General features: G+C 40.0%; 1 protein-coding gene across 2 annotated transcripts in view; it reads right to left on the bottom strand.

The window, feature by feature from the left end:
• IQSEC1 (IQ motif and Sec7 domain ArfGEF 1) overlaps nucleotides 1-21,839 on the bottom strand; it is a 72,084-nt gene extending 50,245 nt beyond the window's left edge. The window contains exons 1-3 of one of the 2 annotated variants that reach the window (XM_068420029.1): nucleotides 21,691-21,839; nucleotides 6,476-6,550; nucleotides 3,562-3,844 (exon numbers count right to left, since the gene is read on the bottom strand). In XM_068420029.1, the coding sequence (XP_068276130.1) occupies nucleotides 3,562-3,844; nucleotides 6,476-6,550; nucleotides 21,691-21,755 (423 nt within the window). In that variant the 5' untranslated portion in view covers nucleotides 21,756-21,839. The remainder of the gene's footprint in view (nucleotides 1-3,561; nucleotides 3,845-6,475; nucleotides 6,551-21,690) is intronic. The other variant, XM_068420030.1, reaches the window with a different exon arrangement.
• Nucleotides 21,840-24,647: the final 2,808 nt, after the last annotated feature.

Consider the following 24,647-nt stretch of genomic DNA (forward strand, 5'->3'; position numbering starts at 1 on the left):
TGTCATATAAAATTAAGGTGTTGGCAATTTGTGTTTGTGTTTAAATTTTGCTTTTCACACATTAGCATTGGTGTGCCCACGTCAAAGCAGACAAGATAGCACTCTAATGCAGCATAATGCAGACATTCTTTCTCTGTAGGGACAACTGCAGAGAAGTGAAATCCAAGTATAATGCAAATTGTCATATTTTGGGAGCAAATTCTAGAAGTGGCCATCACCTTTCGAGGCATGCATCGCTTTCTACATGAATAAAAACCAGGTAGCATCCTTTCACCCAGGTCTGACAGCAAAGCAAAACTGACCCTCCCAGAGCATACACTTCCAGAGAGGTTTCTCTGATAAAATCACCACATACGCAGTCTTCCTCAAACCGAGAACATATTTCAGACTTTCTAAATACAAATTCAAATCTATTTTCATTTTCGTAATTACATTCAACATTGCCAGTGTTTCCAATTAACAGAATGAGTATGCAAAATAAATAAAGCTATCAATTTAACCTAGTGAAAATGACATGTCAGTACTTTTGGAATACTCATTAGATATTTTCAAACCTTTCCTTCCAAAACATGAAAAGCATCACTTATTTAAAAACACTGAATAAGACTAATAACTAGTTTCATTTCAACTTTTGTCCCAATATTTAATTTCTGTTCTGATCAGTCTTTGCTAGATGTGTATTATTCACAAACACAAAACATCCATCACAAATCAATATGTTTAGTGCTACAATTAAACCCACCATTTTTCTAGCAGCATTTTTGTATAAGTCCATGCAATTTTCATAATACTCCACTGATTCAGAAGTAATTTCTCCTTGCTTGCAAATCCAGGTACCCTTTTTCATTAGACACCGTGTTTTAATTACTTTTGTTACATGCACATGCACACAGAATCACAGAATCAACCAGGTTGGAAGAGACCACAGGGATCATCGAGTCCAACCGTTGCCCTGACACCACCATGGCAACTAGACCATGGCACTAAGTGCCACAACCTCTCCTCCTCCTATTTTGGAGATCTCTCCAAGTAATTGTTCAGGTATTGATGTACAGAGAGGCTTCATCCCACTTCTATGGAAGGAACTAAATGCTACTAAAAAATATTTTCTCGTCCATTATGTCTACCATTTGGGAGTAGCTGACGTATATCTTTCAGTGCTCTTGCCAGGTTCAGCAGCTCCCATTCCTCTTCCACGTTGAAGACGATCTCCTTTTTGGCTTGGTGTTTTTAAATGCGAATCACTATTTATTTTTTTCATTCTAGATGCAAAAAATATTATGCACAGTTATTGTCATAAACTGAGGAGGCCAACTGCACAGATGGGCTCAGATCAGGATTACTGCTGAGGAATTGTTCTTTTGACTGTATCTTGAAACTTCTTTTAAGTAAGCTCAAAAAGCTGTGACTGATCTCTGAGCTGGGAATCTGTAAATCTCTGCATAATTTTCTGTAGTTTGTCTTTAAAAAAATTGTTTAGCCTTTCACCCCCAAATGGGGGTTATATTACCCCCACATTTGCAGATGTCCAAGAGGCTCTGAGGTTACCTGTAAGGCATTCTGAAGATTAAAGAAAATTTTAAGAACTTCTGTCACAACCCTGCCACTGCTGCCACACATTTGCTACTATTTCTGTCCATAGTACACATTAGGTCACATGTGTTTAAATAAACCATAAGAGATTATTTTGCTGGACTAATCTCAAAACAAATGATGAATTGTTAATTTAGTTGTCCTCTCAAGTTTAATGTCAAACTTGAAGAAAACTTAGCTGGTGTTAATATTCTAATATTCTAATAAACTAATATTCTATAAAATAAATTATCTGGACTTTATTCTTGCAAACAGGCTGTTGTTCTTCAGGTTTACATAGAAAACGACACCATTGTTGATTACCATAAATTAGGGGGTTTTAGTGGGAATTTTAATTGAGAGTATTTTGGAATTTGCCTAGATGATTTACTAGGCTTGTGACTAATATTTCTGATAAATTTTGATGCCTATTTAATGCACCTTTTTAATGCCTATTTAATGCACATTGCCTTTAGGTAAAGCCTTAGACATTTTCTTAAATAGTTTTTAAATACCTTCTGAAATTTCAGTGTGAGCTTTTCAAGAGCACTAAGCAACTCTCCAGTATCGAGCTTGCTTTATGTATCATTGTCACTTTTTATTGTGTAGGACTCCCTGAACAAATACAAAACAACATCTGCAGTCCCCATTCTCTATCAAACCAGCATAAAAGGACAGATGAAATTAGGCTCTGTGGAATATTTGCAGTGCAGGAGACCTCTTTAGTAAGCCTTATAGTCTATATCAATCCCTTATGAGACATCTAGCAAAAATGACTACCAAAGGTGGAAAACAAAGTAACATTTTAGATCTCACAAGGAGGTCCACTTTAACAGCAGAGCTGGCATCATCTAGATCAAGAATCAGGAACTTGGTATGTCCCCACACCAATATAGAATTTGGTGAGCATAAAGGCTAAACTAAACTCATACTTGCTAACCCAAATATTGGCTTCAACTTTAAGTCAGCGTGCAAGCTCTGTTCTTCCAGGTGTCTCTGGAACAACATTATATGATTCTCCAACCTGAAACTTCAGAACAACAAACAGATGGCAAATGAGACTTAGCCCCTATAAATTTCACCATCAATGTGTGGTCCAAACTCAGGAGTAGTTCGCTTCCTGTCTGAAGAATTTTGCCTGCTTCCGCTCTTGCCATGTTAACACACAAGTTGGAATAACTATGTAATATACCACAATGATTCACAGGAAACAAAACATTCCCTGACAAGAAAGATCTCTAACAAAAAATCCCAAAGAGCCAAAAAACACTGATGCATTGGCTACTGTTCATCTATCAGTGAAATCCAGTGCATCCTGCATATTTGCTTACCTTAAGTTATTACAGCATCATTTTCAAATTATAAGTATGAACTTATAAGGCAATAAACATCTTTCAAATAGGACTACATTCAGAATAAAGCTTAAAAGGAATGGCTGAGGCTGACTGTCTTACAGAATGCCTTTTTAGGGACAAAGGCTTTGAACATCTACATGGCTTCCATCCAGTGCTTTGTAAAGCGTATGGGACTTTTGCCTAGTTGAGTAAAAACCAATTAAGACCTTGAATTCACCCACAGATTTGAAAGAATATCAGCTGCAACAAGTTCTTCCTTTCTTTCAGCAACAACAGAGATATGCAGGTTTCAAAATGCCTCATTTTCTCAGAAAAATATGTAGCATTATTACATTCTAGTACTCGTCCCAAGCATGAAATCACAATTCCTAGTAGAACTGTTTTTACTTTTAACACTATTAACATACCTTTTAGGTGTTTCTTCAGGAAGGGGGGTGTGGGACATAGGGACGACATGACACAGAAAAAAGAGAGTCAAAAAACCCAGAAATGCTGATGTATGACTATTTTGAACTAAGTCACAGGAAAAAAAAAGGTATTTTCAGCATCACAACTGAAGCGAAGCTAGAAAAGATTTTCCCCAGCTTACAGACATGTTGCTGTTGTGATGAATTAGGTAACAAAGCTCAAATACCTGCTTATCTTGTAGGTCTGAAGAGAGTTCATAGCTCTCAGAAAGTGATCTTGACCTTTTAATAGCTTCTTCCTCTGCTTGTTTTCTCAGTATGGATGTTGAGTGCTGAAGTTTTGGCCTCCGAGATCTTTGTTGTCCAGGGGAGACAGAATAGAGCCCGTAAGCAGAATGATCGTAATGGTCTGGGCTTATAGCTGAACTGTGCGTTATAGGGCCTTGGTGGTAAGTAGAGGGGCTATCCAAAGATGTGCCAGTTTCACTGCTTGGAGCTTCGCCCTCAACACTAGACAGAAGGAAAAGACAGGAAAATCCTCAGATGAGCATTGCATACCAAAATTCTCAGCAACAAATAGCATAGTTTTGCTTTGCATCATTTTACGTAGACACACAGCACATTTTGTTCAAATTCAGATGCAGTTAGTACAGGGTAATGTGGTTTTCATGTCAAACACCACAGTTTTCACTGTAATCTAAGCAAGTCTCTATTTCTGTTGCAGAGGTCATCTTTAGAGCATGAGTCAAGCAGGAGAATGGAGATTTCAAGCATTATTTAACTTTACACAGTAATTACTAATAACATCCTGAGTTAGTCACTCAGTAACTACTGTGTAAAATAAATAAAAACTTTTAGTGTCTTGTACGACTGTTCATTTCCACGTTCTGCTTCAAAATGGCAGATGCTTACTTGTGTCATTCCTTGCTTTGACAAATAAAAGCAACTTTCTTACTGTTATATTACAGTTTGACATAAAAGGATTACTTCCATGTTACTCAAAGGAGATTTGGGATTTAATGGATCTTGTGAGCTACTGTGTTTCTAGAAACTGAAGTTGGGAAAAAGTACCTACAGGAGAAATCTCTTTTATTTCTCTGATAGTGAAAGATTGCTCCCATGGGATACTTCTGGCATGCTTTGTAGTAAAAGCATCCCAAGGGACAGTGTTTCTAGCTAATGAAAGCAAAATAGTTTCAGGTATGGAAAACACAATAGGAGCTACCTGGCAAATAAAACACTTTGTTTTTCACATGAATGCTGTTATTGCTAAGGAATAAAGGAAAGAAAAAAACCTTTATATGAAATGCATTGTACACAATAGGAAACATTTTAAAACTGGTTCTAGTCAAGGTTTATCCTGAAGTACTGATGACTAATAGTAATTTTTGTTTTACATTTACAGTAAGGCATTCTCACATTGCATTTCACTCTTCCACAGTTATCTCTCTTTCATATGTTTCACATAAATAATTACTCTCTGCCTCATCCTGTGTACACAGAGCATTGACAGAAAAAAGAAATTTTACTTTTTTTTAATCACCCAAGATACTTAGTGAACACTCCACACATGCATGAATATAAGCATTTGCAGTACTTCCCCTACCTTTTGTTTAAGGAACAGGTACATCCAAACTCTAAAGGAATAAAATTTCACATTATTTCTTATTTTGCCTTCATTCATACATATATGAACATCAAAAATAAAGCCCTTCTGTGGTCTCAGAAATGAAATGCTGTGACCCTTGCTGCACACATACCACAGCAGTCCCTTCAACAGTTCAAAGTACAGAGCGATTTCTGACAGAACGTTCTCTGCAGTGCCAGAAGAGAGCAAGGTTAACACTGGCAAAACTCTCCTGCTTTGAACAGTGTGTACTTTTTAAAGTGAAGGAGAAAAAAGGCCCTTAGGTTTCTCAAAATGTTTCTATAAACATGTAATACTGAAAGCAAGTCCTCTTTCTTTGCCCATCAAAATATGACTCTACCTGAAAGGTATTTTCAAACATACTTTACCCAAGCTGGAAATATTTTCAGTGTGCACACATCACTTTTTCCAAAAAGGAAGTTGACAGGAAACTAATCCCTTTCCCTCCGTGATACAGCTGGCTTTCAACTTAAAAATGAAATTATCCAGAGTTTTGCTAGTGACATTGAAACTGTGTAACCACCCATTAAAAACAAACAAATCATTCTCTTTAAAGTATCCACTAAAGAAATTAACACCATACTGAAATGCTTCCCATTCTCTCTTTAAATACAGAAATATGTTTTCTCTGTTCTGCTGACCTGTGAGGCCACACTGTTTTGTACATCACACGTTCCCAGTTACAGGTCTATTTGGAAGCCCTTTTCATACAAGCATGGTAAATCTGTTCGTAACAGGAAGTCAGGAATTACCACTGTTTCCCCCTTCCTAGGCTCTGTGACTTTTTGTGCCTTCCTCGCCCTTAACTTGTGAACTATTTAATAACCCTTCCACATTGATTATAACCCCACGGTGACATTTTAGTAATGATACCTTCAATGGATCACTTAACCTTTTCAGCAACAAAAAGCGTACTGCCCTAATCAGAAAAAATTGGAAGGGGGTCTGCCCGAGGTTCTGATTAAAGTTAGGGGCTTCTTCTTTATTTTTAGTTTGTCTCTCGTACTTTTCCCAAACATAAATATGATCCTTCACTGACTGTAATGCTTGGCCTCATTTTGCTCACAGGCCTGTTCCCTGCCATCACATCTGACCTTTGAAGCAGGGAAGTAATTATCTTTTCAACAGGCAGCCTCCTGCACAACAGTACAACGGCACAACAGCCCTTTGAAGACAGCAAGTGTGCACAGTCAGCACTGCATATTTGAAGGCTTTCTCCCATTCAGCTCTTCCTTGTCCGTTAAGAGCAGCTGAAGCTTCACACAAATTATTTCATAAAAATGAAACTCCACTGACAAAGAAAAGCAGCTTGCTTTCTGCTTCTTACTACTTTACTATGTTTGGTAAAGAAAAATATTTCAACAAATATGACTTGTGTGAAGTTTTAAGGATGACAAGTTGTTTTGCTCCACTGTGGAGGAAGTGCACACAGAGCATCGTGGAAATCACCCTGCCCATGTCTATTTTGAAAGACTGTATGCTAAAAAGGGTACCTGTGCTTCAAAACAGACTCAGGACACCAGCCAGTCCCTGCGGGGTTCCAAGGGCGGTTTTCATCCATCCGCTTACTAAAAATGCCAACACACAAAAATGTCAGAGACTCTGCTCCAGGCTTGCGACAAGAATTACAGTAAGTCCCTTATGACTAGGGGAGTAGTTAGACACCTCTCTAGCACTGCCTCACTCCCAGCAGCCACCGTGGACACACTTTCTCAGACACATGAGAAATTAAGTACATTAAATACACTGCAAAAATGGAGAATACAACACTTGACCCAGTCCCAACTGGCATTAGAAAGAACTTCTTAATAAACATCTCTGATTTGAGGCACCTGTCACCTACTATACAAGTCCAGTAGAATTACTGACAATTTCAGTGTTTAAAAAAATCTAGCAGATGAATTGGGTTTGTCTCCCTGCCACATGCAATGGCATATTATTAGGGAGACTGGCAATATGCTGAGTATTCCAACTGTGTAATATTAGGGGAATGCAAAACAGTTGAGATTAACCTTTCATTTTTAGAACTGTTTTATCACACTCCTGTTTCAGCAGAAAACAGACATACGTTATCTGCCAAGCCAGAGAAAGAGAAAGGTTGCTTGTCAGTATTTTACAAAGAAGCAGAGAATGGAGTAGCTAAACAGTGAAAATGGAAATGAATTATTTAAAAATAATTAGCACTGTTAGTATGACTTTGCATGAACAGAACTTGAAAACAGAGCCATACAAAAACTTTGCTGCTTTGTACATCTGAATTACTTTTTTGAAGAGTGGTCAGCACTGACTGTATCAGTATTTTATCAGAAATTGACACCGGGAGTTTCTTCCTGCATAAACTTCAACTTGTAATACTGCTAAAAAAACCCCAAAAGACCATTGTATCAAGGAACAATAGGGAAGAAGAAAGGCTTACAGAAAAATGGAAGCAGACTGAGCACAGTACTTTAACATATCTCAATGGATACGTAAAACTACCGATGAAAATCAGGTTATTTCTACTTTTTCTAATGACTAAAAACCAGTATTAAATAGCAAACATAGGTAGAGTCAGGCATTTTCTTTTCTTTTGTGTGTGTGTGGCTCTAGATTTCCTGCAAGAGCTAAGCCACACACTCTGCAAACACTTTTAAATTAAAATACGTCAGCTGAAGTGACATATGCGCATGCAAGTAGGATCTGTTGGCTCCATCAGCAGGGCAGTGAGATAAGGGTCATCCCTGCAGTGCAGCTAACCCTGTATTTACCCATGATGCACATTGGGCTTTAACAGCGACAGAATCAAAGCTCACTGCTCTGTCTGAATCAAAGCCTAACACCAATGTGCAGGCAGCGCCTGCCAAAAGCTGCTTTTCTAACTGATTTGCCTAGATGTCCAAGCTGAGTAACACGGTGCGTGGCTGTACCTTTGGACTCAAGGAGCGTACAATAGATCCAAGCTGACAAAATGTGAAGTAAGTGTTGTTGCTAGCTAAAAAAAGGTTGTGTTTTTTACAGGTATTTCCCACTATTCAGGTGATAAGTTCGTTTCAAGAATTACCTAGTAACAAAAAGGTCTGTCTCCTTCTTCCCTCTGCCTAATTGCCAAATGTAGTTGTGTGGTTAGCCATGACCAAAACAAAACATTTCCTCTCTGGGCATTTTAGCAGTAGAAACCTGGCAGGTTTCTTCCCTGTCTCTCATTTTATACCTTCAGTTATTACTTCTGATCACAAAGGCTGTAATTAGTAACCAGTAAAAACCACGATAGTATTTTAAAAGAACATAATGGCATCCTGGGGTGTATTAGAAGGGGTGTGGTCAGCAGGTCGAGAGAGGTTCTCCTCCCCCTCTACTCTGCCCTGGTGAGGCTGCATCTGGAGTATTGTGTCCAGTTCTGGGCCCCTCAGTTCAAGAAGGACAGGGAACTGCTAGAGAGAGTCCAGCGCAGAGCCACGAAGATGATTAAGGGAGTGGAACATCTCCCTTATGAGGAGAGGCTGAGGGAGCTGGGTCTCTTTAGCTTAGAGAAGAGGAGACTGAGGGGTGACCTCATTACTGTTTATAAATATGTAAAGGGCAAGTGTCAAGAGGATGGAGCCAGGCTCTTCTCAGTGACATCCCTTGACAGGACAAGGGGCAATGGGTGCAAGCTGGAGCACAGAAGGTTCCACTTAAATTTGAGGAAAAACTTCTTTACTGTAAGGGTGTCTGAACACTGGCACAGGCTGCCCAGAGAGGTTGTGGAGTCTCCTTCTCTGGAGACATTCAAAACCCGCCTGGACGCGTTCCTGTGTGATATGGTCTAGGCAATCCTGCTCCGGCAGGGGGACTGGACTAGATGATCTTTCGAGGTCCCTTTCAATCCCTAACATCCTGTGATTCTGTGATTCTGTGATTATTTGGGATGTTTGAGTATCTACTGTTATTCTTTGATTTATTTTTCATTTTTATATTCACACCTTCCTTTTCCTTCAAATCTTGCCAAACTTATCTTAGCAAAACCAAAAATAAGCACAATAAAGACAATACTTTGAAAAACAAGAAATCTTCAACATTTGACCTTAATATGGAAACTGGAAAGAGTCCTCAAGACCTAAATTTCAGTAAAGAGAAAACCCCAAACTTTTCCATGAGTAAAGACTTACTCATTCCACTCATAATAATGGCAAAATTATTAGAGAAGCTGCAGGTTTGGACCCATAGGCACAAGGATTTACCTCTCAGAGAGACTATACTATGAAAAAGAGAGACGATAACCAGAAAAGCAGAAATTCCCTTTTTACTGAGGCCCAGTACCTTATTTTTAAAACTGCGTGCGTGTAAAGAGGAAGTCTATAACAATAACTTCAGATGCAAGGAATTATTCAGTATTCCCACTCACCCCAGAAACCTCACAGTCCACAAGTAGTGAAGTGTCCCAGTGCATTTGTAGGACTAAAATACAAAGATAATGAGAACATATGCTTACAGAAATCATCCAAATGTTCAAACCAGTATGTTGCAGATTTAGTTGGAACTAAAAGCAACAAAGAAATTCAGCATGCTTCTAAATCATGTAAATGCCAAACCAAAACTGCATGCAACGTTTTAAAATAGAACCAAAAGACACTCCCAGCAAAAGAGAGTAAATACTTAAGAAATTATTTTACCAATGAACATTCTCTGAAATCACTAGTTATTTTCATCATTCATTTAGAAGGGACTTTCAACAGTGTAATACAAAGACATGAAATTGAAAACAGGCCCTAACAACTGGATGGTACACACATGAGAACCAATCGGCCTTATATTCATCCTGTGAAAAATTTGGTTTGGACATAAAGAGAAGTATGACAGTATAATAAGTTTGTGCTGCTACATCTTAAAGATTTTTCCATAGTATTTTGGATCCTTAAAAGCATGAACACAAGTTCAAAGGCACACAGAATAAATTACTTTTAAATTGTGAAAAGTATGCATAAGTAATATGAATACGGCAAGAAAAACACAGCCAACTTAGAATTCTAGTCAGCACAAGATAAAACCACTCAGCTTTGCCATGACACTACCAGTGCTCTGTTCTTCAGGAAGCAGGCAGTTTTTAAAGCTTGTCTCTGGCAAGTGATCCTCTACCAGAGACAGCAGTCAAAACTCCAGGTAGTCTGCATAACCTAAATTCAAATTGAACTTAATGAAGGGCTTATACGTTTGTTTTATTTGTTGCAACAGTGAAGCATTTGCACGAGTTGGTCTTCATGAGATTCCTCAATCAAATCTGTCCTTTCTCTAACCTGCCTACTTCTCCCTGAATCCATGTCATTTATTCCCCCCTTCAGGAAAAATGCACGTAAACCTGTTTCCCTTTAAGTCATATCTACTGACAAAACAATTCAGCAAGCTTATTTTCTTCCTTTGTCCCAGAAACTTTTCTGTCCATAAACATTAACATGATACCTACAGTTGAAGTATCTGGATACTTAGGGACTCGGCCATGTGAGATGAATTTAAATGCAAACCAAAGAGTGAAGCTCTTTGTATTAAAACCTCATTTCATAAACATGATTCCCAGTAAAACTTCTGCCTCACTCAAAAATAAATATCCTATATAAATCGTCCCAAATGCCAAGGAAGGAAGAAGTGCTACGCATCTGTTTTACACCAACTATCTCTTCTTAAAATCTGGAGGTTAAAAAAGTCAAACTCTGATCATAACTCCTAAGTATAGATACCCACTTGAAATGGATCCAAATTCTCTACCTAGCTCAAAGAACGCAGACCAGAAGCCGCCGATGGAACTAACTCCGAGTAACAGAAAGAGGCACGATGGCAGCTGCTAGAGCAGCTGGTATGGTCAGATACGTCCAACATGAAGCCTGAAAATAACCCATTTAAATGGTGAAAATGTTTAGGTCAAATCTAGGCATTCCACACAGGAACAAACCTCTACAGAAGTTAATTTCTTGCATATGACTTTGTCTTTACAAGTGCAACAAAGACCTAATTTGCATGTGACATTTTAATGGCAATTACAAACATAACACTGCTAACTAAAACTATGACTCCCCATACACAACTTAATCTGAACACAAGCATTCGTTTGACACAAGGGTACACCCCACTGCTTCAAAGCTGACTTACATTTCAGTACCTGTGGTGCCTTCTGCTATAAACTAGGAGGTGTGTTTAATTAAAGCTCTGATGTATGCATTGTATTAGCTCAAATTACTCTCCACAAAAAGTTCTTAATGTAAGTTCTTAAAATGCAAAAATAGCCATATGTAGTTCATACTAGATAGTTATTTAGCATTTTCCTCCCTGCCCCCATAATATTCCCCAATGGAATGAGAACATTTGAGCAAAAGTATATTATTAGTACAGTTAGTAACACATTAGAATCTAGTTCTTATTGCCATGTCTGTTTTGTACTGTCTAGTAAACAGGAGTCAATTATATTAAGAATTTATACAAATCCCCAACTTCAATAAATGCAATAACATTAACAAACCAATCTGCCTTCCAATATACACTGTCAAAAGTTCAAAGCCATTACTATGGACAACAGTATTCACAGGCACTGACAAAACCTTTGATCCAGGAAAGAAATATTGACCAACTTGTTTGACTTAGAATGCACCCTCAATTCAGCTGTTTTTGTTAAAAACAAATGAAACCTTTGAATGCACATCAAAGTAATGTCCCAGGTAATTCATCTTACTGAAGTTAAATATCATTGCAAAAAAAATCCAGACAAAATTTGCATGTGCCTCAGAAGTGAACACTAACAAAGCAACCGTTTCATTCGGTAATGTTCTGTGTAACAGACTGCCAATGACAGCCAGCTTAGGTTCAAACACACTCTGATGACCACTGAGCGACCAGAGTTCCCCAGACAAGCACCACTATGTGCACTGCAAGCCTTCATGTGCTCTCTGGTCCAAGTCCTGGATTCAAAATTAGAGAAAAATCCCAACATCTGCCCACTTGGACACTACCAAGTTTCAGTTCTCACTAAATAACCTCATAAAAGGCATTAACAAAAATGTGTTTTAAAAAAAGGGCATTTTGACCCACACTCTTACATGCCATTAGTAGTAGCGGAGAGCAGGGGAAGAAAGATGAGAGATTATTTTCTCCATGCCGAAACAATGTAGAAATTAATGAACTGTCTCTACTGAAAGGGAGATCTACACAAGCAAGACAAAAAGAGAACCAAACAAAAATCTACCCAACTTCTCCATTTTAGGGAACAACCTTTGTAACAGATATAAGAACTAAGAACATCCATTTGAAAAGAGCTAATTTGAGATTATCTTCAGCTTCCAAGGAGGAGAAGGAAGGTTAAACACCTCACACATCACTTTTGTCTAAGTCCAACCATGGCAGCAATCAGCTAGCAGATCCAAGTATTTACTAGAGAAGGGTCAAACAAACCAACCAACCCACCCTCAGCCAGTACCCATTTAATGCCATATGAAGCCTACCTGCTAAAGGCAAAGCTGTATTCTATTTTCATTATTTAGCAGCTGGAAAGTAACAAGGGAGACTGACAGCATCAACAGAACTTGAGTACAGCTTACAAATGTTAGCTTCTATCTCAGGTAAAGACAGACAACCTCATTCTCTGCTAATCTGCGTTAATCACCACCCAGCACATGTTTATTCAGCAATGACCATATTCCATACTTCAAACTCTTTAAAAAATTGATAAAATATTATTAAAAGAATGCTATGGTAATAATTTGAGGCTTGTGGCTGGAGGAAGAGTTCTCAAATTTATCAGCCCAATTTTTAGAGGGTTTTTTGTGGTCAGCTCCTCCTCTTGATGTGTCAGCATAAAACATAACTAACATCAGAAAATGTCAAAAGGATGCTTACCTTCTTATGGGACTAAAGCTCAAAATGTTTAAGTGTAACTGTGGTATCTGACCATTTAACAAAACCTGTGAATGTCTACCTACCACTGCAGACTTTGTCCTGTTCCTCCTATGTAAACTCTTACACAATAGGATAAGCTTCAGAAATCGGTGGAGTTTCTCAATGCAACGGTGGTAGAATTTGACCTCAACTATTTGTTATTTATTCAGATATACCATTCACCAACTGGAATCCTCTTATTTAGCACATCCACACCACATACGACATGTATTTAAGATAGTTAGATATTAATACACATTCTACCGTTTATATCATGACATGACCTTTATACAATGCTAATTTTAAAAAGGAAGATTTAGTTTCTACAGCTGAGAAAAAAACTGATTTGCAAGCACAGCTGAAGCAGCATTTGACATAATGCAAAAATCCTCGGTGTCCTGTACCAGCCATCCTTGTATTTCACCTCTGCTGTGGCTTCAGCTGTTGTGTCAAGCCCACCAGAGGAAGAGGTGATACAGAATCAGACTGCTGAGAAATCAGCTTGCTGGCAATTAGGTTCTGTAAGAGACTAAATGCTAGTTTCCTCTCCCACTCAGGCCTTGGTGGATACTACTACTCTTTCCCCACTTAAATACCGTATATCATATAAGCATGAATTAGTTTAAAGATCCTTAATGAAATCCTGTTTACTGAGTACATAAAATGTTTCAGGCATTGAAATTTCAGGTTCACTGAAACCCAGAACAAAACTATATTCTCTATCTTTACTTGATAAAGTCTATCATTTGACTTATTTTAAGGTTTTGCCCCTTTACTATTCAAAATGACTACAAATAAGATGCATTATACAGAGCTGGGAACAGTTTTGAGCAGGCCAGCCTTTCCCTTCAAGTTTGTCTGTGTGCCTGGGCAGAGGGAAGTTAAGAATCGTCGTAAACCAAAGAGCATGCAGAAGGTCCAGGCAGCAGAAATAGCAACAAAACCATCTTTTTTATTGGACAGTATGTTGGGTAAAGTCACAGATCACACCACAACTGTATTCATTTAGGCCATATTTTCACTTAAGTAGCAAATGAATGTTATATACAAAAAGACCTATTTAAAACAACCAAGAGATTCAATTTCAATTAGTTAATAATATATTGTCTAATGAGGAGTGCTTTAAAACAGTGTTACTGATAAATATGAAATACTTTGTTCTCTCACTTGGATTTAAGAAGTAGTTGGCTAAAGTTCTCCCACTTTTAAAATCTGAAAGAAAGGGATTGTTCAACTTTTAGTGGTTGTTTAACTTCTCTCTGAAGTTGCAGATAAACCTCATAAGGTTATAGAGCAACGTACTTAAAAAAGCCAATCCAAATCGAGGATGGACTGTTAAGTCTGATCAGAGAAAGACCTTTTACTGATCTAACCCAATCTAGCTGTATATATAATACAAAAAAGTATCACTGTACAAACCCTGCATTTTGACTGCCAACTACATTGTGCCAAGTCTAAAAAGAAACCCCAAACGACAAAGAAACACCACTAGTTTTCTCTAAGAGAGAACAATGTAATCTCGAGACGCATAAACACAAACGGGCATGGGAAACTCACCAGGTAGGAAAGAAAATGGATGAGAACACAGAACTCTTGTTCCTGCTTCCAGTGAAGCTCAGAGTGTTGCTATCGAGCTTGTGAGAACAGGAACTGGCCTTGAGCATTCTGCACGCACCGAGAGAGGTCTGTGTTGTAACTTACTGGAACAGAATCACTGCTAACCAGTCTTTCATCACAGGCATCCTCATAAAAGTGAGATTTTTATCCTCTGCAACACACCCAAGGTTTATATCAAAGTGTACAGAACATAATGTTTAAGGAAACAAAACGGTAAGAGATCTTTTGTTGGAAGTATGGAGTTTGGTGGAAAAGAAAATGTTTTAGATGTTACTTGGATTCAAGGCAATGCGTTCAAATACAGAAGATACTTGCAGACACGCTCAGAAAGACATTCTGTGTCTTACTACATGTAAATCTTCACTCTCAGAACAAACGAGACCTCAGAAGATTGCTTACACCCTCTAAATCAGTTAAAGAGCTGACAGATGCTTTTTCTCATTCACAAACTTCCTTCCTTTTACATTTCCTCTCCATTATGCTGAGCGTATGTATTTTATAGTTCTTTCTCTGCTAGTGAGGAATTAAATGTAGGCTTTCAGTAGGACTTCTGACCCACCTCACTGATCACAATAAAAAAGTAGAGGTAGCAATTCCTGTCTTGGAAACCTATAAATGCGATTTCAAAGCTTACCATAAGCCAAGAACTTTCTCCTTACAAAGCTTATCTATTATCAACATTTAAGGGTCTGCTTTATGTTCTAAGTAATTTTATTAGCTACTTCCAATCAGTATCTAAAAATAGAGGATTTATTGCACATACACAGGACAAGAGTAATGGTTAGGTGTAGTGCAGCGTACAGCAGCTTCATTTCAATGCAGCACACGGATGCCCAGTACGGCTCTGCAGCTCTTGCTCTCAGTGCACTGAGAGTCTGCACTGAGTTCTGCTCATACAGCTTGCCTTAGCTGGGGCTGCACACGAGGCTGATCAACCACAAAAGAACATCGGGTCTAAAATACAGAACTCACATCATTCTTAGAATTTATGGGCTCTTTACCACAACCTAATTCATAGATCTTTCCACAATGGAAAATGGTCTTCTAGGACAAGGCTAGAAGTTCAATTCCTGAAAAGAAGAGTCACCACTTTGTGAATTCAAAATGAAATATTGTGCAAAGACAGATTTTGAAAATATCAACCAAAGACAGTCAGAAATGATCTCGTGTAACATGCTGCACTGTGGCAGCACAGGAAAACCTGAAATACTTCTTTTCTTCTAGGCTAACCTAATCAAAAACATCTAATCACATTTTAATAACAAAAAAGAATCCAAGATTGCAACAGGTTGTCACCATTTGGGACAATTTCCAATAAATGCTGGGCAATCCTCTGTTCTCTCTCAATTTCACAAAGCATTAACTACTAGTATTAACAGGAAACTATTAGCTGTAAAAGTCCCATTCTCCCAAAACTTGAAGCATTAGAATCAGCTCCTTCTTTAAACCAGTTTCTACTAAATGCTCCACATCACTGATATCTTCTAAACAAGGTTCACAAAATAAAATATAAGAGTATATAAACAGCAATAATGAATTGTGTGTCTTTCAAGAATCTAAGAACAGTTGAAAATATTATCTAATATTCAACACCCTGTGAAGTGTCGCTAACGTCAAAGCATGAGAATCACCCCAGACACCTCTAGAATGGAAACTCAACAGCTGTTTCACAGCACATTACAACAAAGCAGAACCACGTAAGAAAGAAAAATAAAGATAAGCTTTATTCCCAATTGAAAGCACAGAGGGAAATTAGATGGAGAGAAAAGCTATTATTAAGCTGAAATGTGACCAGAAAGTCAGGGGATGATACAGGTCTGTTCTATGTATTCTTAGACCTAGGAACTGCAGCTGGATCAAGAATACTGCTGTCCGTCTCATTTGAAGGGTGAATTCCTCAGCACAACCTCCCCAAACAATGAGGGAAACCCCGTCCTTGGTATATCTTTAAAGGCAGGAGTGCTTCCAACTAAATCATCCATTCCTTCCCCAAGATCTTCCCCTTGGAGTTCTGTGCAAGTACTGACATGGCCTACCCTGACTTGACTCATGAAAACTGAAAGGATCACAACTATCATCATTACAGCTGTAGGCTACACTAAAAAGAATACACTAAACTCAAGGTAAATACAGTCCAATGTACAGCTGCCCCAGGTACAATGCCCACAGCCACTGCTGTATTTAACTCCCCATGTGATCCGACATCGGGTTTGGTCCATTCTACTATAAAGGTGGGGAGTGAAAATGAAAGTCAAATTGTGAACTTCCCTGTAGCGCAGTTTTAGGTCTGGCTGTAAACATACCCTGCAACAGAAAATCCATCAAGTTTGCACCCTTGCTTCCCTTACACTCCACAAAGATGACCTGAAAGATCATGTATATATCAACAAACAGAAGGAATTTAGTTTTCTTTTTCTCTGTTCTTACCAGAACCTTTAAACTCATGACACACCCATCCTTGCTAATCTGGTGAATTTTAGGGACAACTGCAATTTTTTGCAGCGCAAGTATCCCTCAAAACAAGCTTATGGTTCTTTTTCTACTCGCTGCCCTGTATGCAGCCACTTACGTAAAAGGAAGCCAAATCATAACTGTCGCATTTTGTTTGTGCTTGCACAACATAAGGCAACAGGGAATTGGGTCCTTTGTTTTTAAGCACAAGTTTAACTCGGATGACACTGAGCTACTGAAAGAATCTGATTAACAGATACACTACATCAATTTCCTGTATTAAAGGCTATCAAAGCCATCATTCCAATTTTCTGCTTCTCCCACAGGGACAAAAGGGTTTGATTTTTTATCATACTAAAGCTTGGCTTTTTAACTTTATTTTTATTAAAGACATCTTTATAATAATTTTATGAAAATGTTTCTAGTCTTTTTTGTATTGTGAGGAAGCAAAAAGAAGATTTATTTAGCTAAATTTGCAGTCCTCTTTAACGTAATACTAGGGCTTTGTGCTACAGTGGATTAAAGCAGCATCTGTTCTCTGGAAACCTGGAGTCAAATCACAGCAGTGCAGTGAACTTGCCCTCTCTGTCTGTACCCTAACTAGAATCGTCCTTCCTCCAAATAAAATTCAAATGAATTCCTGAAAGACACAAGAAGGGCTATAGCTATGAAACGAAAACATTTTTCATTAATAAGTCTTGCTAAAAGCCCATGAACAGTAACTATTTTTGCATAACAAAGATGCATGAATTAAACAAAATCTGTATTTGCATAAGTTTTGACGTAAAATGAAAACATACGGGATGCTAAAAATGAACTTCCAAATCCAGGGCCTGATTCTGCTCTTATAACTACACAGTCTTGCTAGACAACAAACAGAGAAGCAAAATTGGGAATATGAATTTGGCTTGTGGCCCACACTCTGTTTAAACATAAATGAAATCCAAACAAAGCACGGTTAACAAAAACAATGCACCAACACGCTTTCTCCCCAAACCCGAGATCAATCTTTTCATAACTCCAGTTCTGTTGATCAGGCAGTGCCTGGGTTAAGGGCACATCCTCAAATATTTAATGTAACAAATAGAGCAATCAGTGCTCCATCTTGATTACAGTTTCTGAGGTCTCCTGCAGTTCTGTTATTAAATAAACATAAAAAGCAATAATTGATTGACAGCTGCTGTGATTAAAATAGGCCTGGCTCTGAAATTAATGATAAAATTGCCATCGATTCTGACAGAAAAAGAATTATGTAAATGCTGAAAGAGCAAGAAAATTGCATCTTTAATGTCCTTCATAAATTATGGTAAACCCTTTCAATGAAGAGGCACAACAGACACAACAACCCATCTAATCTACGTCCATGTATCATAATGCTCAAAGCAACAAAGTGTTTTTTTTCTCCTCAAATTGTGGTCCTTCACAGTTCTTTCAAAAATACAATATTCAAAAATACCATAACTTGAACCATTCCTTTGCACCTGTCAGAGTCAGGCAGAATCTGGAAGCTGCATGGGTTTACAACAAAGAGGTGCTTTGTCTAGACCTTGAGACTCTATGAAGGCCTAGTGGATAATTTCCAGGACATCTTTATGGCATTATTGCTTCCAAAATAAAGCCGCCCTGAGAGCAGGCGAAATCCGGTTTTACTCGTTGAGTGTCACATAGCTGAGGCTATGAAGTTAAGGCAACGCAGTGTCTTGAATTTCAGCTGGGACACCACACAGTAGGCAAAAGGACAGGTTTTACTAGGAAAGCAGTATCTCACTTCTAACGCTCTTGTTTCCCAGCGTTCTGCTAGAGACGCCTGAAGTCTGAGTATCAGCGGTGGTAAGCGTCAAGAAGCACAACTGAAATATGTGAGGAGATGTTGAATACCTAACAGGTGACATCTCCACAAGTGGTGGTTTTGGTTTAAGATGACACCTTGCATCCACCAACAGACGACTGGCTCCTTTTAGGCCAGCTTTCATAACTCACAGCTACTTCTTGTTGGTGTTCAGGGCAAATACAGTTTGCAAGCATAATTACAGTACTCACACAAGTGTGCTAATCAGCTACACAGTTATGAGATCCTCCTCTTCAATAAGTTTGAGCCTTGAATTGCCATGCTTATACTGCAGTATAAAGGTAAACTGTTGTTTCAAAGTAGTTGTTCCACCCAAAGCCCTAGCACCTAACCTCTAGATCTTCAAAGGCATGACACAATCCCGGCCTCCGAGTGATGGAAAAGTATTCTCATGAAGACTGAATATTTGGAGGAATATCTTCTATAGCCATATGAATAGAAACACAATTCTCTTCAGAGAATTTTCATTTTGCAAATATGAAATGGTCACAGGACAGGAAAAAACATGTAAGGCCACGGGATGGTCTGTCCTAAGAAATCACTTCCCAGTTCTCAATAGGAACACCCTGACAACTGCTAGAGAAGATACCTTCTCCAGCAGAGAAGCTCTGCTTGCCCAGCAGTAACTCTGTCAACCCCTAGCAACCTTCCAATATAGATTCGTAACAAGAACAACAAATCAGAGTTACTGTTCAATTTGGTATTTGTACTTTTCAGGTGACAAACTGAATCCTTTGGGTTTCCTTACCTGAAAGTTGCAAATTATTCCATGAAACTGAATTGTAAATTGTTTATTAACTGCACCAGGATTCCCAGAGAGCTGCTAAAGGGGCAAAGAAACAACTAAACGCTGTTGATATGCTCAGCGCTATGATTTTCACTGGTTAGCTCCAGCTCTTATACTACAGTTAGCATCTTTGGTGACAATGAATTATTTCAGATTAGTAGAAATAGGAAAAAAAATAGATGATAGCTGACTTCACAGATGAAACCCCAACATTCAGCACCTATTTAACTAAGAAAAAAAAGCAGCTGACTACTACATAACAGTACTCTCAATATCTAGTATTTCAGGAACTAGAACAGGACATCACAACAACAAAACAAACCTGGCACAAAAGTAGCAGTAAAATGGGAAATGGGTCATTTTATTCAAGCATGGCTGAAGTTCTCCCAAAGCACTAGACGGATGTAATGAATTCTGTGTTTATATGAAGGGTATCTGCCACAAGAACAGACACAGTTAACTACAACCATCCAAACTAAGTACTCAGCAATTCCTCTTTCAACACATCAGGCAGAATAATCAAGTTTAACTGAAAGGAAGTGCATAGCAATGTGCAAAGGGAGGAAAACATTCTGAAACAATGACTGAACAGCAGAATGTTACTGTGTGCACACAGGCAGATCTGGCACTAAAGTAACAGTTACAAGGTATGCTTTGTAGCAAGCCATGCAAATTTAACGTCACTTATGCAAACATTACCAACTCCACACAGGAAACTTGCAAGCTCAACTTTGTTATTTTCCTTAAGGGCAAAAATGGGCTTAAGGATCATTAAATGTGTAACTAAACTATACTAGAAAACATTTTTCTTTATCAAAAAAACATTTTCCCTTTCTTTTCCAGAAAAGACACAGTTGCATTCACATGTAGTTACACTGAATCTAGTCACTTCCTCCTTTTACATTTTTCCACACATGCACACACCCTGTTTAAGATGTTGCCTATCTTTATTTAAATCAAATATTTCTTTAACGGTCGATCAGCTCGGAATTTCATCAAATTATTTGGTGGAATAAACTTTCACGACACATCGGAGATAATTTTATTTTGCAAGTGCACTTGCCAGGGTAACTATTTTAATCTACGCACAGTATTGCACAAGAAAAACTAGTTTCTGCATCTAGTTTTCCAGTGGCTCATACAAGAGAGCGTTTTTGTAACTTTGACGCATTTTAGTAGTTAACAACAACATCATAACAATAGAGACTGTACATATTAACATGACAAATCCCTTTTTGTTTGTTTTTCTTGCACCATTTATTCAGTATCCCTACTTTAAAGGCGTTTGAACTAAACTTTTTTTCCGTTTTTTTTTCTTTTTGGCTGAGGGCATGAGTCGCCAACGCTCCTTTCCCCGAAGCAGCACCGCCGGGTCTAACGCACCTGCCCGCGCTGACAGGTACCGGGGCAGGTCTCCTGGTCTCCCCGGTCGATTCCGGACACAGAGGACAGCGTGTGCCAGAGCTCTGAAGCAGAACTCGCCGCTTGTTTGACACCAGTCATGTGATCGCTCGCACTACACCAAACTCAATGGAAAGGAGGGTTTTGGAGCTGTGTACAGCGGTGCAGGGAGCTCGGCGGCAGCGCACACGCTCGGTCAGATCCCACCCAGCACTCCCTGCTCACAGAGCTGCTGGCGCTTCACACTTTGTCTGCCCCCGATACTCACGGGTTCACTCCTGATACCACATTTAAACGATCGCGATTTCAAACTTATGTCCCGACAAGACAGCACTTGTAATTCTCCCCCCTCTCCCCGACCCAGCGCATAAGCTCCTGAACAACGCGACCGCCAGAAAAGCCGCCGCCGGCCGCGGCCGCCGCGCGCTCACCGTCACGGCGAGCTCCGCAGCACCCCGGAGACAAAGGGGGTCACCCCAGAGACAAAGGGGGTCCGCACCGCACCCCAGCGGCAACCCAGGCCCCCTCCCAGCGGGGAGCGGCTCTGGGCTGCCGCTCCGCCCGGTTTCCCCTAGATACAGCTTCCAGCAACGGCGATCTGCGAGGCCGGGCAGCGACGGAGCGGAGCCCTTTGTGTGACAGGACGGGGGCTCCCGCCGAGCAGCGCCGGCAGAGCGCCGGGGGGGACACCTTCCTCCCCGCACCCGCCAGCCCCCGGCGGGGCTTACCAGCTGTCAAGCTCCAGCTCCAGCAACGACTGGGTCCTCTCCGAGCTGCAGTGCAGGCACCACATGGCTGGGCCGAAGTCGCAGGCGGGGAGCTCCTCGCCGCCACCATAGCCGCCCCTCCGGCCGCCCCGCCCGCTCCCCTCAGCGGCAGCGGCGGGAGGGAGGGAGCGGGGGGCAGCGCGCGCACGCGCGGAGGGGGTTTCCCGGGGAACGCGGGGCGCCAAGGGCCGCGGCGCGCGCGCCGGCCGCGCTCCTCACGGCCCGCGCCGCACCGGGGCCCTGGGGCCGGCACCGAAGGGTGCCCGCCGGAGCCGGCCCAAGGGGCCCCCGGTAGCGGTCAGGTACCGCCCGAGGACCTCCTGGGCAGCGAGGGTGAAGTTTTAAAACAGGCGCCTTGAGAGAAAAGGCGCTGGTTAAGGTTCAGAATTTATTTTTGTGCTGGTCAAGGAGTGTCAAACTGCTTAAAAAATAATAATTTCAATTATCTTTTCAATTAAAAAGTATACACAGACACTGGAGGCATCTGAGAGAGGGAGACAAACTCCCTCAGAGGAAGGGTGTGGCTGGGTTTTGTCGAAGGCTTCTGGCAGCCACACTGAAACTCCCAGGGATGCCCGTGGAAAGAGCGACGCGAAATAGCAAAGCTAAAAATATTTCAGATGCACCAGAATAAGAACGTGAAGGAAGAATTTAGCTCTTTAAAAAAAAAAAAAACCTGACTCGAGGTGATGGCAGCAGCTGTGCTGGCGGCAATATTCCAACTCTTTTGCCCTACCCTTATTCCCAGGTGCACAACCAGGCGAGGGAATTGAGCACTCCTGTCAACATCACACACATTCAAACCACCAGCACCTGAACGCCCCTGTTGTTGTGCTGGATATTAGTGCAATAATCCTAATCCTATTTACATAAAACATTGGTTTCATACGCGTTACACTAGTATGAGATGGTTTGAGGTTCGCAGTCGCGAGGTGAACTCCTATGGGAGTGAAACACGCAGAAAGCAAACGCACACAACACAATCCTAGGATCACAGACTGGTTTGGGTTGGAAGGAACCTTTACGATCAGCTAGTCCAATCTCCTTGCCATGGGCAGGGACATCTTTCAGTAGATCAGGTTGTTCCAAGCCCCATCCAACCTGATTTTGAACACTTCCAGGGATGGGGCACCCACAACTTCTCTGGGCAACCTGGGCCAGTGTCTAATGCATTAAGTGCTGTGGAGGCCTGGTGACACGAGACCAACAATTTTAGAAAGACTGGTTGATTTTTTTATTTAAAAAAATGCCTATCAGAATTTTGGATAAAAATTAGTAATTCAAAAAAGATTTTAATTACTATCCTTCGCTGCTCCACTGAAACCTCACCTAGAAAGCTTGTGGATTTTGCTGTATCTTGTCCTCAGTGTTCTCATACCATTTGTAAATGGGAATGGAAAGAAACCTCCACCTCCTCCAAACACACAGTAGCTCAATAGTAAAGCTAGTTCTGGCAAGTAAGAATTCCTCACTAGAATTTAAAAAAAACCCACCAACAACTGAATTTCATCATTTAGTATTTGACACACAAATAACAATCCTTCCTATTTTTTTTCAAGCAGATTCACCATGCAGTGATTGAAGTATTGCAAGAAATCAAGTCTAAACAGAGTTAATTATAACTCAGTAATTCATAAATGAAAACCATCTCATCTCCTAGAGTACCGTAAAAGGTGCTTTAATTTATATATACGCCTCTTATGTAGAAACATAACACACCTGCAAATGAGAACATGGAAATTATATAATTTTCTCACACACAGTAACATTCTACATACATATTTTAACAAAAATGCTTATGCTTCATGATGCTTCCCTAGCCTTCCTCCCCCAAAGCCTAGCAAAAGAGAAGGGTTTGCAGCATATCTGGAAGGTTGATCCGAGTGCGGAAGAACTAAGGAGTCAGCCAGTTCCAGAACTTGTTGTCCCCAGATAACATCACCTTATCCTGTTCAAAATGCAGCCCAAGTTCCTCCGCTGATCTAAACCATAAATAATTTTGAAGAGTACTTGCTCAGTCAGAGTTTCTTTGGTAGAGTATTCCCACAGCAATTTTAGCTTTACAGGTCAAAAGAAGAGCTGAAACTGCACCACGAAACCAGCAGATAAATAGTGCTACCTATAGGTACAAAGAAATTGGTGTTTCAGAAAATAGTAAGGCCCTTATGATTAATATCCTGTAATAACGCAAGAAAGCCAGACAAGTTTTAACTTTGGGGTTTCCTGTTTCATGGAACCGCCAAAACAACTTGCTTTCCAAATTAAGTTTTCCTTCATCAAAATAAGCATCATGTCTATGTAAGCTGGGCAAACTGTCTAACCACAGACACTCCTTGGCTTCATTTAGGTGCCAGGATACTGGAAAAGGGAAAGCTAATTAAGCAAACAAGAACCATTCTTGGAAGGTTGGGGGGGCAGTTGGTAAGTTTGCCACTAAAGGCTTCATTCATAATCATTTGCACAATATTTAGTGCAACGCTGTGTAGGGACAGAGCAATTTGCACTACACTTTTTAGGAATGGAAATATTCCAGCACCAAAAAAAGCTCCACTGGCTGATCTCCATAGTTTGGGGAAACTCAGAAGTTTAGTCAGAAACCAAAAACGTTGCGCTAACAAATCAGATACAAGAAAGACCACAATGAAAGGCCCAGCTGTGCCCTTGTGCTGTGTATACAACATACCTCTTATTTACAATACATACCATGAGAGCTGGTCACATCTTTTTGGGTGATAAAAAGAATCAAAGTACCTTCACTTAAATGCAGTTAAACATTTGGATCGAGTGTGCATTTTGCATAGTTTCCTAAGGGAGCAGTAGGCAGGCATTCCAACAGGCATGGGTTTAACTAGCTTTCAGTGAAACCCAAATACGTTACGGAAGGACACACCTACACTGACTGTTTTGATAGTAATGTC

This window comes from Nyctibius grandis, chromosome 29, assembly GCF_013368605.1.
Source record: "Nyctibius grandis isolate bNycGra1 chromosome 29, bNycGra1.pri, whole genome shotgun sequence".
NCBI lineage: Eukaryota > Metazoa > Chordata > Aves > Nyctibiiformes > Nyctibiidae > Nyctibius > Nyctibius grandis.